The 18,398-nt window shown below is 43.9% G+C and overlaps 1 protein-coding gene and 1 pseudogene across 1 annotated transcript; one reads left to right on the top strand and one right to left on the bottom strand.

The window, feature by feature from the left end:
* Positions 1-1,369: 1,369 nt before the first annotated feature.
* LOC147900305 (uncharacterized) lies at positions 1,370-10,622 on the top strand. Its single transcript, XM_087377298.1, has 4 exons — positions 1,370-2,167; positions 2,277-2,360; positions 2,461-2,626; positions 10,065-10,622. The coding sequence occupies exons 1-4, from the start codon at positions 2,012-2,014 to the stop codon at positions 10,067-10,069; spliced, it is 411 nt and encodes a 136-aa protein (XP_087233424.1). The 5' UTR covers positions 1,370-2,011; the 3' UTR covers positions 10,070-10,622.
* A 4,960-nt stretch (positions 10,623-15,582) lies between these two features.
* Positions 15,583-18,176, bottom strand: LOC147900304 (25S ribosomal RNA; annotated as a pseudogene).
* Between the last annotated feature and the right edge of the window lie 222 nt (positions 18,177-18,398).

Below are 18,398 nucleotides of genomic sequence, written 5' to 3'. Positions count from 1 at the left end.
GTGTTGTGATTCTATTGAATGGACATCCTCCATGATGCTCAACTACCATATCATGTGTGCATACACAATGTGCATTCATTAGACAAGTTACTTCTAACACATGATGGCACATACACATGATTTTATGCATGCATGACGATGAAACATGAATGAATATATGAAATGATTTGAGATACAAATACCAAAGAATGCAAAATTGTATGCATGAAGTATGATATAGAATGCATTTTATACAGGCAAGCAATTTGTATGCAAATGAAAAAAAGGTAGAATAGTTTCCCTTCGAGAGATCCCAAGTGTCTACACCTAAGAAGTAGTTCCACCTAGCCCCATCCCTTGTGAGCATAGAAACTAGGAACCACTCCCTAGGTGAGGCTCTGGGCTAACTTAAGATAAGAGAAGAAAATCACCTCTGAAGTCAAAGTAGTAGAAAAGAACTGATGGGATTGATAAATAGTTGCTCTAGTACTACCACCAGTCATACTACTAGTACCATTGATTCTATTCCTATTACTATCGGTAATTGGAGTATTTGTATAATTCTTGGCAATAATATTAATAGTATTGGCATATTGTTTCCCACCTAGTTTACTACCGATATTCACAAAATTTTAGGCAATAGTATGATTTTTACCATTAGGATTAGCATATATGTATGGTAATATCATTCTATACTAGTGGGGGTGCAAAAACTATCAAAGCTAATATTGGGCATGATTGAATGTGGGTTGCTTGAGTGAGTATCTAAAGATTCAAATATAACATCATTAAAGGCATCATAGTTGCTCATCTATGAGTTGATCATGCAACATCTGCATGTAAGTTGCATCAAGGCTTATAAAAATGTTGGCATATTTTCTCATGAAGCATATGAGCATCTCATAAGCATGTGTTGTAGATTTTGCGGTTCTCACTGCTGAGAAATTGAGTTGACTAACTAGGAGTTTATCATTGGCATTCTCCTCTCATAAACTGCCACAAGAAGCAATGCAAGATCCTAGGATGGCAACAAGTAATGATGAAGGGTACAATGGTCTTATACAAAATAAGAATGACACATATACCTGAAGAGAAAAAGCCCATAGGTTACAAATGGGTTTACAAAGTCAAGCTAAATTGACATGGAACAATCGACACATACAACGCAGATTAGTCGCCAAGGGATATGCCCAGGATTATGGAACAGATTATGAAGAGACCTTTGCACCAGTTTTGCAAGGATGACAATCATTAGAAGGGTCATTGCCCTTGCTTCATAGTTTAATTGCCAAACAAGTCGAGGATAATTTTTGTTCCATGGGGAGTTGCTCTACACTTGTCCCTGCCAAAGCTGACGAGATATTGATTTTTCTATTGGCTCTATTCCAGAGCGAGGGCTCGAGGAGCAACCAGGTTTTCGATGGTGAATCTATCCTAGTTTTTTGGTGCCCACCTAGTTTGCAAACCACCCAGCTCGCATGAAGAGGCCCTTAGCCGTATTTTCGCGAGGCGAGGTGCAATGACCAGTGGAGCAGCGAAAGGTGACCTAAGTGCATCTCTTCAATCCACACGCTTAATCAAGGGGCGGGCAGAAGCTCTTTGTACGAAGTCTGGAGAGTGACAAGAATACAAATCTTCATGCAATCGATTGGCTGGGTAGATCGGGGACCAACACCGATGGCCAAACGAGTCGAACTAAAATTGTCGGACTCGTGTAGGCGCACCCAGGTGTGTTCGAGAGCTCATCAATACACAATTAATGAACGTTATGTCCGTCTATTTCAGCCCCCGAATGCATGTCGCAAAGGCCTTGAATGAAAACCACCAAGTGGCCTATATTCTGGAAAAAGTACGTTACTATTTGAAATGAAAATATGAATTCAATATATATTGGTGAAAGCTAAGACAAAGTGAAAGGAGGCTCTTTATAAAGGGTATGATCGTCCCTGTCATACAGCCATAGCCAGATCGATGAATCGCTTGTGTTCGTAAAGCACTCTAGCCATCTCTTGTTCTTCGATAGACATATCCAATGAAGAAGCGTCGAACCGATAGCTCTGGCCTTGAAGATGTTGAACTTACCCTCCACAGTTCCTTCTGTGCTGCTGCCAATTCTATCTCTCACTTGTACACTCAGGCGCAACATGAGAACAAGATCGCCTTCCAGGCAGGGCAGCGATTCAGTTTGGTGAGATTATCGCAGCTTCTTCTGCTTGGCCATTTTTTGGTTTCCCTGCATTGGTTTTCCCCTTGAAATATTTACTCGAAATCATACCTGATGGTATGGCTTTTTCCAGGAAAGGCTTTGTGAGTGGATGCAGAGACAGCAGCATCAATTCGGTGTCACCCCGACCACGGCAGATATTTTCAACTACTTGAAGGTAGGTGCAGTTTCTCGAATGCATTAGCTTTTTAATTGAAGCCAAAGTATATATTTCTCAAGTAGTGAAGCGACGTTGACAGTTGATATCTGATCCACAGAACGAATTGGAGAATTTGAGCCAGACCGAAATAACGTTATGTCAGGTACAAAGTCCGGCTGTGCCTTCTCAGTATCAGCTGGCTCCTCCTAATCCTTTTGGCAGGACTGGATTAGCTCTAGACGAGCAGAGGTTTCAGCCTGCATCTCTACACGGCTTTCACACAGGTACGTCCAAACATCTCATCCCGGTTCAAGGTGCCATTTTAAGTTGAGAGTTCAGGTACAGAATTCAGTGGATCTATATGTGCATATCACAAACTGTGCCTTCTTACTTTGTCTCATCTTTTTGGTTTCTTCATGGAGTCTTATGATCGGCATGGTGACTGTAGAATCTTGCCCCTCAGAGTTTAGAACTTGCAATGACAAAATCTGCTTGTCAAGGTAGAAAGCTTAGATTCAAACTGTACAGGAAAACTTCAATTGCCAGTCACTGTCGATTACGCGAGCTTGAGAGAAATACCCATAGCAAGAAAATTGATTTTTACATCTTATTTAGCTCATTTGTTGCTTCATGTGCCACAACTACAAAATTTGCCACGATTTCGAAGATTGTACGAATGCCGAGGAGGTTGAGAATTACGACTGCCGGAATGAGGTGTCAAACCGGCTGTCTAATTGGGCGAGATTTAGCAAGCAGGGCAACTTCCATGGCACTGACAAATTAACGAGTCCACGCAGGCCCCTGTTGTACATGTCGCGCACATACTACCATCCTCCGTACTATGACAACTGGTGCAATAGCGCATACATGCCACGTCAGTAGCAGAGGGCTGCCACGTCAGTAGCATGTGGCTGCTACGTGGGCACTATATATGGATCCATCTTTGTGTTGATTGGATCTGCCATTTATGGCAGGTTTGTGTATGCCTATCATTGGGACTGCACATGGACCCAGGCAGTGGGCTGGCATAGACGGGCCCCAAGGAGGGCACATGTTGCTGTGGCTGGGCCTTTATAGAGCCCCAACTAGCCTGAGGTCGGCCATGTACATAGGGTTGGCAGGAGGCCTTTCGGGGCTAGGGCATGAGGTCGGCCATCAGGGTCAAGCCGGCCATCAGGGTCAAGCCCCCACAGAAGCAGTTGTGACAGCCCAGGTCTTCCTTTTGTAGGGGCCCCAGTTGGCCAGCAGAAAATCTTTCTAAGGTGTGGACTACCTCAGGTAATTTGGCTGCCCATATGCCTAGTCAATTGATAGGCAAGGTGCATGATAAGACCATTGCATTTTTGTTGGCTACACCAGTGATGATGCAGAGCAGCCTTCGGATGCTCCCAATCAGGTTGAGCATCAGCCTGTCACACATGAGGATGTGCAAGAGGTTGTTAGAGAGGAGGGAGCTGCTTTACAGAAAGATAGAACAGTCCCCAGATGGTTGTTACAAGCTCTGCAGGACAGCAGACTTTCAGCCCCTCTCTCCAGAAGGACAAGGGCTGGTTCAAGAAGAAGTGCAACAAACTTTGCTGATTCAGCTGGAGTGGATTCTATCCTGAGGAACAATACAATGGGAAATGGTGGATGTCTATAGGAAAGAAGGCTATTAGAACAAAGTGGATGTACAAGGTCAAGAGAAAATCTGACAGTACCATTGACAGGTACAAGGCAAGCTTGGTTGTGAAGGGCTATTCTCAGCAAAGGGGGATAGTTTTATGATGAGGCCTTTGCCCCCACTTTCAGCATAATGGCTATCAGGTGTGTTGTTTCATTGGTTGCTCATTTTGGGTGGGAACTACATCAATGGATATCAAAACAGCCTTCCTCAGTGGGGATTTGCATGAAGAAGTGTATGTGAGTCAGCTGTTGGTGTTTAGATGCCTGGTCAGGAAGACAAAGTATGCAAGTTGCATAATTCACTATATGGACTGAAACAAGCCCCACAGGCTTGGTATGAGAAGCTTCGTGGTGGTTTGCAGCCATGACAATCAGAGTGCTATTGCAGTGGCATGGAATCTTGTGTTCCATGCACAAACGAAACACATTGAGACACATTATCAATATGTCAGAGAGAGATTGGATGCAGAAGACCTATACACCAAGCAGCTCTATGGTTTTGATCAATGCATGTGCCACCTCTTCATGTGCATGGCTAGAATAGATATGTCCCTTGTCAAAGGGGTGAATCCTTTTGCAAATGGGGGTGACCTTAGGAATATACTTTTGAAAAAATGGTGCATCATTTTGTGAACAGGTGTGACCCATGAGTGGAGTGCTCCTTTCGGACGCTGTGTGTTTCTAAGGTGAAATTCGGGTCCTATTATAAGGATGTGTTTTCCGTAAATGGAAGGGTATGTCCCATCACAAAGAGTTAGTCCCATATAAAAGGGGGGTGTCCATTTGATGAGAAGGGTGTCTTGCTTTTGGGATAGGCCAAGCATATGAAGGGGTAGGAGCTTTTGTTGTGTCTGTTCACATCATCTAGTGACGTGAGGGGTTGGAGGGCTGCTAATAGGTTATGGTAGGTAGACCTCAGGGTGAAAATCTTTGTCTTACCATCTCTCCTTGTCATGATAGAAACTACTGGATATATTTATGTTGTTATTCCTAGGTTTACCAATAGTTTGTTGAGGGTGTGATAGACAACTCTTGTGACCTCTAGTTCCCCCATGGTCCTCCATACACTGTTGTTTGGAGTAGATGCTTGTTTGGGATGGACTAAATTGAAATTGTATAGTCTTCACAAACAGTTGTAGCTTGAATGAAGAAAATGTGAACTACTCTCTTATTACCCTTTTTCTTTAGTGCTAGCCTTTGTCACGGCTGAGTCTGCCTTTCAGCTCTAGAGTGCCAAGTAAACTCAGCATGGAGACCTTTGTATATATGGACACTCAAAGTATCTGTGAGTGTGTGGACTTGAATCTGTGAGAGCATGTGTTTGTACTATGGTCTACATCCACCGTTGATGACGTTGGTGGGGATGTCATAGTAGCTAGTCCCTGCTATGCATGAGTGACTATCACGAGATTGAAACTGCACTGTATGAGTTTGGGCATGTTCTTGAATCGTCTAGATATATATTTGTCTTGTGTATCGACATTCGGCTACAAGGTGGACTGCATTTCCCACAAGGCAGGAGCAAATGTCTTCTTTGATAGTGAACAATGAAAGCTTAGGAAGCAAGGGAAAACAAAATTGAGCTACACTTTGGCTTATCTTGTATACAGGGTGAAGATTAACCTTGAAAAGGTATGTGTCCTCGGTCCTAAAAGTGTTTGGGGAGCAAAGAGAGAGTTGTTCCAACAGACGAGAGAGAGAGAGAGAGAGAGAGAGAGAGTCTATTAACGTCCACTGGAGACCAAAAGGTTTATGGGACAGCAAGAAACCCTCTAGTACATCTGCTTTAGGGAGGGCACATGGCAGCTCCCAAGGAGTGCAAACGCAACCCACATTATTTAGAGTACCTACATAATAGTCTGAAAGAGTAAACAGCCATAAACTAGGTTTAAGACCGAAAGTCTTTTAGTTTTGATTTAAACTCTCTTATTAGGGCTACGCCTTCACGGTAAACTGCCCATTTTCCATCCTTTTTGGCAGCCTTGACTTTAGCTAATTCAGCTACCTTATTCTTGAGTTGAGCTTGTGTAAGCTCCTCTGCTATCCATACTTTGGTACCCTTCAACTTGTAAGATTGTCGAAGAAGCTTGATCCACATATCTTTTGACTTCTTTGTAAGGATTACATGACCTTTAGAGTGCATAATAGAAGCTGACCCGTGCACACGCACACAGACACACATGCATGCAAGCATGCACTCATCATCCTGCTCATCATCATCCACCCATTCAATGTTGGGCAAGCTTGCTTTGATCTTTGTCAATATTTCACTATATGTGTCCTCCTCATTGTACCAATCTTTTGGGAGTCCCCCTATTCTAATCTTCAGTGTAGTATCACATCTAGCTTTGTGTTCTTTAAGCTCTGCTTGAATATCAGACTTACTTGCTTTGGTGTCCACTTCCACAGTCACTTCCTTTGCAACAAGATTGCTCCTAACTAACAGTAAACACTACTAAGTTTAGTAGAATTTGCAGGAAAGTTAAGTAGTGTAGTACCTTATGTTTAGGAAAAGGGTAGGAGAGGAAGATCATGGGCTGGATCTTCAAAAGAGACTTGTGAGGGGCTGCACAAGGACAGGAGGAAGTCAATTCAGCTGAGTATTGAACTCTTGCTGTATATTTTATTTCAGTAATGAAGTACAAGTCATTTAGATTTAGATGCTCGTTTGGGACAGACTAAAATGAAATCGTTTAGACTTCACAAGTAGTTGTAGCTTGAATGAAGAGATTTGGACTACTTTTTGATTAGCCTTTTCCTTTAGTGCTAGCCTTCGTCATGGCTGAGTTTGCCCTTCACCTCCGAAGTGCCGACAGAAACTGAGTACGAAAACTTTGTATAAATGGATGCTCAAGTATGTGTGGGTGTGTGGATTTGTATGTGTGAGAGCATACTTTTATACTACACTGTTGGGCGCTGATGACGTCAGTGGGGATGTCATAGTAGCTAGTCCCTGCTATGCATGATGGAGTTTATGGTTTTCAATCTTATGAGTGACTATCGTGAGATTGAAACTGCACTATGTTGTGTTTTTAGAGGATGAGTTTGGGAATGTTCTTGGATATATCTAGGTATATGAAGTACAAGTAATGAATGAATATGCTAAGTACAACTAGAGCCCTTATATAGGTATGGCCTAGGGAAGTACAAAGTAGTATTGCTTTTGGGATTACCTCCTAGGATGCCACGTGGCAACTTATGCTATAAAGGCCTTTCCACTAACTTTAGCCTAGGTTTAGCCTAAGTAAAAAGTACCCCTCTGTTACAATCCTCCCTCCTCAAATGGAAATTTGTGCTCAATTTTGAAAAGGCTGTAACCTGGACATACAATGCTCCTTGTAAACATGAATAGCTCAATTCTAGTCATATCAGCTGAACAATGAAGTTTCTTAGTCAAAAACCTCCTTGTAGGCATGCTGATCTGTAAATGGATCATATAATATTCCCAAGAAATCAAGCAACCGGGTGGAAGAGCTATGCTGTCCAATATAACAGATCTGATCATATAATCCAGTGAGACATGCTGATCTGAGAAAGAATAGTGAATGCTCGCTGCAACACATCTATATATGCCATATAGCAAAAGAAAATCAGGTCTTCTCATAAAGATGCAATTTTGGCCATAGAATTCAGCTAAGCAATTGAGGGTACTGCTCCACAATTGTAGATGGCTGCCAAGAAGACTCCTCATCAGGTAGACCTCTCCATTTGATAAGATATTCCATGTAGGACTTGTTCCTCAACACATGATCTCTAAATCCAAGGATCTTCTCAGGTATATACTCAATCTGACACTCTTCATCCGTAGGAGCTCTTCCATAACTTGCTCCTTAGGCCCCAAATACTTCTTGAGAAGTGATACATAGAATACTTTGTGTATTCTAGAGGATGATGGAAGCTCCAACTCATAAGCCACTCCCCCAACTTTCCTCAAAACCTTGTAAGGTCCATAACACCTATGAGCAAGTTTAACATTGGTATTACCTTTCAAAGAAGCATGCCTGGACTTGTGTAATCTGAGAAACATATAATCCCCTTCTTCAAAATGAAGATCTCTTCTATGCTCATCAGGATAATCCTTCATCCTTGCTTGGGCCCTTATCATATTATCTTTACATTCTTGTAATATAGCAGTCATGTGAGCCAAATCATCCTTGGCTTGCTGGCTGGTCAATGCTTGATCAATAATGGTTGATGGAACTTTACAGCCAAACATGGCTTCAAAAGGGCTCATACCAATTGAAGTATGCTTGGTGGTATTATAACAAAATTCAGCTAGATGCAACCATTGGTCCCACGATGTTTGGGTCTCAAAGCAATAATGCATTAGGTACTCTTCCAACCAGCGGTTAACCCTCTCTGTTTGTCCATCTGTTTGAGGGTGATTTGTTGTACTTGGGGTAAGAAGTGTTCCCATAGAACTGAAAAGCTCTTGCCAAAAATGCCCCATGAACTTAGCATCACGATCACTCACAATTTCCTGAGGAAACCATGTAATTTAAACACATTCTCCATGAATTGCTTAGCCACATTGGAAGCTATAAATTGTGTCCTAGTAGGAATGAAGTGGGCAGCTTTAGTAAGTCTATCAATAACCACAAAGATGCTGTTCCAACCCTTAGAGGTCACTGGTAGACCTGTAATAAAGTCCATGCTGATATGTGTCCATTTACCTTGAGGTATAGGCAGAGGTTGTAGTAGACCAGCTGGTCTCATATTCAACTCCCTGTTTTGTTGACAGGGCTTACAGCTTTGTACATAAGCAAGAGCATCCTTCCAAAGCCCCTTCCAGTAAAAACTCTGTTTTACCTATCATACATCTTGTTGAGGCCTATATGCCCAGCCATAGGAGATGAGTGAAATTCCTGCAAGATTAGCAGCTTATAGGAGGAATTTTCAGCAAGAAATATTCTATCATTATACCACAAGAGTCCATTGTGCAACTTGAAATTGGGATATTGCTGACAGTCAGGATCTTGCAAGTCTTGGAACATAGCAGCTGCTTGAGGATCATTGAGATACTCTTCGTGAATGCCATGGATCCAATCTTTATAAACCTCAGTAATAGATGACAAAGTACAAGCCCATATCTTGGACAGAGAGTCTGCCACAATATTTTCTTTGCCCATCTTGTAATCTATGTCAAAGTCATAGTTTTGCACAATGGATAGCCATCTTCTTTGCTTGGGTGATAGAGAAGACTGAGATAGAAAATATCTGAGAGTCTTATGATCAGTCTTGACCTTGAAATGGCTGCCATAGATGTAGTGCCACTTTTTGATTGCATGAAGTATTGGCAACATCTATGGTCATAAATGTGGAAACTTGACTCCTTGTCATCCAATTTCCGACTTTCAAAGGCAATAGCTCCATGACTCTGCTTTAGGACAGCTCCAATGCCCCTTCCACTAGCATCAGCCTCAATTATAAAAGGTTGAGAGAAATCAGGACATACCAAGATAGGCGCTGAAGTTAATGCCTCCTTTAATGCTTCAAAGCTCTTATTGGCACTGTCAGACCATTGGAAAGCATTCTTTTTTAGAAGATCAGTGAGAGGAGCTGCCAACTTGGCAAGATGCCTTATAAATCTTCTATAAAATGATGCTAGACCAAGGAAACCTCTCAGCTGGGTCATCTATAAGAAAATCTTGTGTGCATTAATGTCATTGGGCCAGAACTTCATTTAGAAGGTCTAAGGGGAAAACAGCTTATAATTGAAAGAGGGTGACAAAGCCTGGCAGGTGGTTCTGAAAATAGATGCTTATACAAAGCCTCAATACCCTCTCATGATGGAAGGCTGCAGCAAAGCCTTTAATTTTTATCCTTATCATAAGTAAAGCTAGGCTGAATGGGGTCTTTGTGCTGTTTTTGAGGAGGATGGAATAATTAATCCTTGCTCATGAAACAAACAACAAAAGCAGCTCCAAATTCCATCCTCTCTTCTACTTGCTCATAATGGAAAATCCATGGTATGTAAAATGAATGATGATGGTGGGCATGTATTGCAGAACGTTAGTCTTGCACTGTGTCTTAAAAGATTACTCATTGGTTTTGCAGGCTGAGTTTGATGTCGTGGCATCCACGATCGGTGACAGGCACCTTGATGTCGTGGATGCTTTACTTAGCATAAATGGAAATTTGTTTGGCAGAGTGAGATTTGTGCACAGGAAAGGATGGCACCCAAACCTTTTCCTTGCCAGTTCTTGAAGTGAGCTCTGATTGCAATCGGGTTTGCAGTGTTATGTCCATGAGTGTGAATCCAGTAAGCATATGGACTCTACAAAGCATGGAATGCAGTATTAAGATGGTGCTTTTCTCTGTGAAGGATTGCTTGTTTGGTGGTATTTGTGATCTCAAATTTGCTTTTACAAGCAAATGGGACTAGGGTTTGTAACAGAGATTTTGAGCATATCAATTAAACTACCATGGAGGTTAGTGGAGGTAATACCCTCTTCGTCACCAGAAATTAATTGTAGTAAATGGTCCTCTAAACCTACATGATGTGTTTCGTACTCTCCAGGCCCAACTTGTGTAGATACCAGGCAACAAATTCCTATTTTGTGTAAAACTTTTGCGGACTGACTTTCTTTTTAAGAAAACCTGCAGGTTCTTATATTCTCAGCATATAGAGAGTCAAGTTGGTTCTGCTCTGTTTTTGGTGCTGAGTCTCTCTCTCTCTCGCACAGGCACATGCACGTGCACATATGTATGTATGTGTGTGTAGGGGGCCATATCGATAGCGGTACAGCTTTCTTTTCTCAACTGTTCTACTTAGAAATGCCCGTTGGTCCAGAACAGATTACTTGTTGCCACAGGTAGTTTGTAGCTGGGATGAAGAGAGTGTGAAACTGGCCTCAAGGCCAACAAGAGGGCGGTAATAGACAATTCACCAGCCAATGCTCGCAAATAAACAACCAGTAGAATGGGAGCTAGAATGCTCCTGCTCCAGACGATAACACAGACTGGCCCCAAACCTTGGCACCCCTTGATCCTTGCAGATAAGATATGCAGTGGATTCAATCTCATTTGCATTCAATGCACATTCCACTCTCAGTAGGCATCAGTTTCCCAAGCAACAACCTTGCTGGGCTCAGCTCACACCATACATTTCAATAGGCATCCGAATCAGTTACCAATACTAGCATAAAGCCCAAAGCTGTTACTAGCAATCCAAGCGGGATCATGCAAGCCCCTTGCCAACCTCTGGTGCCCACTAGACCATTGATGCGACCAAAGGAATAAAGCATTTATAACCAGCCTGCATCTCTCTCTGTTAGCAACAACCGGGCATCTTGCTACTTGCAATGGCTCTCCCAAAATAGCTCACAACCAAGAGCAATCTCTTGGCATTGAATTGGGACTTTCTAGCCAATGCCGGAGGCCTTTAACTCAGCTCATACTTGAGCTTATGCATGCTAACAGAGGGTTGTCACCTTTATGTTGCCACATAGGCAGTTGTTTGCACACAGTGCAGCTACAGCGTGCCACTTTGGGAATAGTCCGTACACTTGTACTCGCTGTCCATACAATTTGCATGTAGCATCCGTACAACTTGCGTACATTGACTGTACAGTTTGCGTGGCAGTACGTACTAACATCCACAGCCCCTAGCTTCAGCCCATGGTCTTGATCTTGTACAAAATTTGTCCTTTCTAATCATGCTCATGTGATGCCTACATGATTGCCTCCAAGTGATTGTAACAGTCCCAATTGCATGTCACGTAGCCTATTGAATTCAATAGGTGCCATGTGGCTCGTACGATACACTTCACCCCCATGCCCCCTCTATGGAGCTCTCTTAGCACCATCTCAATGGTGCAACTTTTAATTCGAAGGGTCCTTTGCCTCCTTTTTGGACGAAACAACAAGTTCATCCCCACGGCACAATCAATGCCTAGGGCCCGTTTGCTCACCTAGCAATCCAAGGCCTTGCCCCTTATTTTCCTAGGGCTGTCCACATGCAAGCTCCAAAACTCACACTCTTATGATATCCACATGCAAGCTCTAGAACTCACGTTCTTGTGACATACAAATGGCCAGCAACATCGATTGCATTTAAGTGTGACAGTCATTCATAAACTCAAACACATGTCAGTGCCATCATCCGACTCCACTAATGGCAAATATTATCCCCATTGTGTTTTATGCTTAAACACACAACATTTCAGCAAATCAAGTACAGTGTGATTAACCTCTTCGGACTGACCATTTGTTTGAGCATGAAAAGAAGATGAAAACTTCAACGTAGTATGCGTGTTCTCAAAAGCCCTCTCCAAAATAGACTCATCATGCGTAGATCTTTGTCACTAATGGTAGATTGAGGCATTCCATGATATTTAAAGATGTTCTGCATAACTATCATGCCATGTGATCCATTGTAATTTTCTTCTTGAAATGTGCCTACTTGTTGAATCTAGGCCATTATTCCTCATAGGTGTCCTAGGAAGGTCAAATATAAAATCCATGGCAATGCTCTCCCATGGTCTATCTAGAATAGGCAACAGATGCAACAATCCCTATGCTTCTTGTCGATTAAACTTGACCTTTTGACAAATAGTGCATGTTCTAACAAAGGCATCCACATCCATCTCAAAGCTAGCCAATAGAAAAAGCGCTCTACTGCCTTCATCGTGGCATCAATGCCTCTATGCCTTGCATGCGGTGGAGCATGACTCTTTGTCATAACCCTAGGTCTCAATTGCTTTGTGACACAAAGCCGACTATGCATCATAAGATAGCCATCCCTGAGAGTGTAGTGTTCATGTCACTTACCACTGGATAGCTAGTCAGAGATTCTTGCAAAATCCTCATCTTGTTTCTTCATTTCATTCAACTCATGGTGGTACGCAATGGACACTGTTGAAACTTGGGGTTTCCTGACAATGCATCGGCCATAAGATTCTGTTTATCCTCAAGATGTACTATCTAGAAGTGAAACATGGGATAAAAAGTTGGCCCAACACATGTGTTTCTCAAACAACTTGACCATGCAAATCAACTCTAGGACCATAAATAGATTGTTGCAATGGTGCACCTTGTACATTTGGCATTCTTGATGGTTGTCCATTGAATGGCACGGAGCCATAGGGTTGCTTTTGGGCCCCAGTGGTTTCCCCTGGATGTGAATGACCCTTTTTCTTTAGTGGTTTACATAAACTCAACAAACCTTCAGTCCTGGGTAAGATGAGCAAGTGCTCCCACTGCACTTAGCAGCTGTGCTTTGAATAATGCATCAGCCTCCTCTACATCTTTAGCATCTTTAGACCCTCTAGGTTGTGTTTTATTCACATCAAGGGCATTTACAATTTCCTGTCCACCATCAACAGTTTGAGCATCTTGAGAAGTTTTGTCATTCATAAGTTGTCCATCTTGCTCATTTTGAGAGGACTCATCCACCATATCACAATCTTCATCTATGAAAGACATACTTAATGTTCATCCATAAATTAACTACAGTTGGCAATACTAACACTAGAGACAACCAGAAGCTCACCTCCTTAAAGAAGATGGTGATGTCTCAACAATGGAACCATGGAACCGGTCTCAAGGCAAACAGGAGAGACGTAATAGACAATTAACCAACCAATGCTCTCACATAAACAAATGAACAGATAAACAACCACTAGAATGGGAGCTAGAACGCTCCTACTCAAGACAATAGCACACATTGGCCCCAAACCTTGGCACCCCTTTCAATATTAATCCTTGCAGATAAGATACACAATGGATTCAATCTCACTTGCATTCAATGCACATCCCACTCTCAGTTGGCATTAGTGTCCAAGCAACAACCTTGTTGGGGTTTGCTCATACCATACATTTCAATAGGCATCCAAATCAGTTCCTAGTACTAGCATGAAGCCCAACGCTATTACTAGCAATCTAAGTGGGACCACACAACTTCCTTGCCAACCTCAGGTACACACAAGACGAAAGGAATAAATGATCAAATTTATAACCAACTTGCAATCTCGAGAGCCTGCACCTCTCCTTGATGGTAACAATAGTGCATCTCCCTACCCGCAATGGCTCTCCCAAAATAGCTCACAACCAAGAGCAATCTCTGGGCGTTGAACTGAGACTTTCTGGCTAATGACGAAGGCATTTAACTCAGCTCATACTCAAGCTTATGCACACTAACATAGGGCTATCACCTCTATGTTGTCATGTAGGTAGGTGTCTGTACATAGCATCAGCTATAGTGTGCCACTTCGGGAATAGTCTGTACACATAGCGTTCATATATCCTACGTCTAGCCTCCGTACAACTTGTGTATGTTGACAATATTGTATGCGTGGCAAATCTTACTGCTTGTGTATCGTGTTAGCCAAACTCCTTTCCACAAGATGTTCACACCTCGTACGGATGGCAATGCTCAGTTGAAGCTCCTCATAGCCTTGAAAAACATATGTGGCCCCTAGCTTCATCTCGTGGCCCTGATCTCATACGAACTTCATCCTATCTTCCCACATTCATGCAACACCCACGCCACCACCTCCAAGTGCTTCCAATAGTCCCAATTGCATGTCACATAGCCTATTGGAATTAGTAGGTGCCATGTGGTGCCTAGGTTACAATTTGCCCCCATGCCCTCTCTCTATGGGGCTCTCTTTGGACCATACCAATGGTGCAACCTTTAATTCTAAGGGTCCTTTGCCCCCCTTTTGGACCAAACGACAAGTTCACCCCTAAGGCACAATCAATGCCTAGGGGCCCTTTGCTCCCCTAGCAACCCAAGGCCTTGCCCCTCATTTTCCCAAGGTCCTGGCCACATGCAAGCTCTAAAACTCACCCCCCCTTGACATCCACAAGCAAGCTCTAAAACTTACGCCCTCGTGATAGAGTGGCCTACTTTTTTATTATGGTTATCCTTTAGCTCTAGCGTCTTTCATGACTGAGTTTGTTGTTGTTGGCAAGCACTTAATATGAGGATCTTATAAATGGATGTGAGTATGAGAGCGTATGTTTATATTTAGGTCTATGCTTACTATTGGGTGTACATGATGTCGATGGGCCTTGCATAATAGCTAGTCTCTACTAGCGTGATATAGTTTGTGGTTTTTAGCCTTGTGGATGATTGTCATGAGGCCAAAACTACACTATTTGTTTTGCTTTTAGAGAATATGTTTGGGCATGTTCTTGGATTTCTCTCTCTCTCTCTCTCTCTCTCTCTCTCTCTCTCTCTCTCTCACTCACTCACTCATAAATATAAATGTAAATATAAATGAACGAGTTCATGCATGCATTCATGAATGAATGTATATAGATAGATAGATTAAAAACCCTAGCAATGTGAAAAGGCAAGAGGTTGGAGATTTTGATTTCATTAATAATTACGTATAGGGAAGGCTAGGTATATTCTTCTACCAAAAATTAGTGAGGCAAAATGCACAGGATCTTGGCCTACAATATACAACTATGAGGTGATAACCATTGGATGACATACAATTATACATGAAATACCTTTCTATGCCAATGGGCCTACAATAGTTAAAATGATTGTGTATAGTGCAAGAGGCAATAAAAGCAAGTTGGATCATGTGAGAGTAGGTCTACTTAACAATATGAATCCCAGCTAAGATGATTTCAATAGGATACATCTTGCAATTGCAATAGATTACAATTGATTATCCATCAAAGAATTCTAAGGCAATAGAGGCTTTACACTATGAGCATTTGGTTTGTAATATAGGTTGGTATGTAGATGGAGTTTCCAATTGATTTAAGCATCCAACCATCAACATTTACAAGAAAGCCAAAAGCATAGTTAGGTACTTGGTTAGAATTATGGTTTGTATCAAGGAATGTGCTTTATCCATAATTTGTACCGCCTAGCCCACATGGGAGACTCTTCCACACACACCATGCATGTGGGAGGATGTATTTATTGGGAGAGATTCTTCCAAGCCCGTTCCCTTAGCTGTGGTTTCGCTAGATAGTAGACAGGGACAGTGGGAATCTCGTTAATCCATTCATGCGTGTCACTAATCAGATGACGAGGCATTTGGCTACCTTAAGAGAGTCATAGTTACTTCCACCGTTTACCCGCACTTGGTCGAATTTCTTCACTTTGACATTCAGAGCACTAGGCAGAAATCACATTGCGTCAACATCCGTAGGGACCATCGCAATGCTTTGTTTTAATTAAACAGTCGGATTCCCCTTGTCTGTACCAGTTTTGAGACGGCTGTTCACCGCCTAGGGAGGGCCGCCCCGCAAGGGACGATGTTCTGTGCCCATCGCCCGGTCGGCACGCAAAGGTCCGCCCTCATCACTGGTGCAACTTGAGCAGATCCCCGACAACCTCCGGGGTCAGTTCGTAGACCTCTAGACCCAGCCCTCAGAGCCAATCCTTTTCCCAAAGTTACTTATCCGTTTTGCCGACTTTCCTTACCTACATTGTTCTATCGACCAGAGGATGTTCACCTTGGAGACCTAATGCGGTTATGAGTACGAGTGGGCATGATCGGCAATCGCTCCTCCAGATTTTCACGAGCCGCCGGGGCGCACCGAACACCACGAGACATGCGGTGCTTTACCAGCCATTGGACCCTATCTCCGGGTGATCCGATTTCAGGGTGGGCGGGCTGTTAAAAAGAAAAGAGAACGCTTCCCAGGGCTCCCGCTGGCGTCTCTAGATTCGGTCACGTTACCGTCCACCGCCACGTCCCAGTTCAGAAATATTGACCCAATTCCCTTTCGATGCACGGCACGCAGTGCGCCCTTGACACAGAATTGCCCCATCTCTTAGGATTGACTAACCCATGTCCAATTGATGTTCACATGGAACCTTTCTCCACTTTGGTCTTCAAAGTTCTCATTTGAATATTTGCTACTACCACCAAGATCTGCATTGGGGGCCGTTTCACTCGGGCTCGCGCCCAGAGCTGCACCACAACTCCCACGCCCTCCTACTCATCGAGGCCTCGCACTCGCCCCGATGGCTGGGTATAGGTCGCGTGCTTTAGCGCCATCCATTTTCGGGGCTAGTTGATTCGGCAGGTGAGCTGTCTTAATCAATCAACACCCTTTGTGGGATCTAGGTTAGCACGCAGTTTGGCACCGTAACCCGGCTTTCGGTTCATCCCGCATTGCCAGTTTTGCTTACCAAAAATGGCCCACTTGGAGCTCCCATTCTGCACCGGGGTTCAACGAAGCAACCCCGGCTGCTTACCTATTTAAAATTTGAGAATAGGTTGAGGGTGTTACACCCCCAATGCCTCTAATCATTCGCTTTACCCGATAAAGCTGCACAACGAGCTTTAACTATCTTGAGGGAAACTTGAGAGGGAACCAGCTACTAGATGGTTCGATTAGTCTTTCGCCCCTATACCCAAGTCTGACGAATGATTTGCACATCAGTATCGCTACGAGCCTCCACCAGAGTTTCCTCTGGCTGCTTAGGCATAGTTCATCTTTTGAGTCCCAGCAGGTACACTCCCACTCAAACCTTTCACAGAAGATCACGATCGGTCGATGGTGCACCCCGCAAGGGGGATCCCACCTCTCAGGTTACTTGCGCCTCCATGGGTTTGCCACCCACCGGCTCGCATACATGTTAGACTCCTTAGTCCGTGTTTCAAGACGAGTCGGATGGAAAGCCCAGAACACTAGCGCCTCGAGCACGCAGGTGCGTAAAGCCCACCATGAGTGGCACACGCTTTGTGCCTCGACCAACACGATGACATAGGCGGGCCATCAAAAGCCCGCTCTTGTCCCATCGCACCAGCCCGCGCTAACCAATGCCTCGCGTCGAGCGGCAAACCAGCTCTCGCCATTTCACATCCGATCGGGGCGCACCCGTAGCCTCCATTCGCTTCCCTCCCAGCAATTTCAAGCACTTTTTAACTCTCTTTTCAAAGTCCTTTTCATCTTTCCCTCGCGGTACTTGTTCGCTATCGGTCTCTTGCCCGTATTTAGCCTTGGATGGAACTTACCACCCGCTTAGGGCTGCATTCCCAAATAGCCCAACTCGCCGATGGCACCTCGCGAAGCAACAGGGTCCGAGCTCATCGACGGGGCTCTCACCCTCTCTGATGCCCCTTTCCAGGGGACTGCTGGGCTCTTTCTAGTTCGCTCGCCACTACTAGGGAAATCCTCGTTAGTTTCTTTTCCTCCACTTAGTGATATGCTTAAACTCGGCGGGTAGCCTTGCCTGATCTAAGGTCCATGTTCCAATACAGGGGGAGCTCGTCGGCACCCCCCGCGAACCTGATCTCGGCACGTGCACCTCCGAGCGATTCGTCCGCAAACTGCTGCCCCACGAGGGGACGGACCACCCTTGTGACGCCTCGCCACTCGGTGCCACCGATCCATTTCAGCCGACCGCACCGCCCCAGAGGGGCATCACGGATGGCCAGCTCCGTCGCTTGACCCCCCTCGAAGAGGAGG

This window comes from Dipteris shenzhenensis, chromosome 7, assembly GCF_047967505.1.
Source record: "Dipteris shenzhenensis isolate YYH24624 ecotype China chromosome 7, Dip_SZ_1.0, whole genome shotgun sequence".
Taxonomy (NCBI): domain Eukaryota; kingdom Viridiplantae; phylum Streptophyta; class Polypodiopsida; order Gleicheniales; family Dipteridaceae; genus Dipteris; species Dipteris shenzhenensis.
Note: the sequence above shows the minus strand (reverse complement) of the source record. Positions and strands in the feature narration are given on the sequence as shown.

Coding starts and splice junctions, on each gene's coding strand:
- LOC147900305 (XM_087377298.1), top strand. CDS start 2,012: ATGAAGAAGCGTCGAACCGATAGCTCTGGCCTTGAAGATGTTGAACTT. Junction 2,168..2,276: donor CAGGGCAGCGATTCAGTTTG/GTGAGATTATCG, acceptor GGCTTTTTCCAG/GAAAGGCTTTGTGAGTGGAT. Junction 2,361..2,460: donor ATATTTTCAACTACTTGAAG/GTAGGTGCAGTT, acceptor TCTGATCCACAG/AACGAATTGGAGAATTTGAG.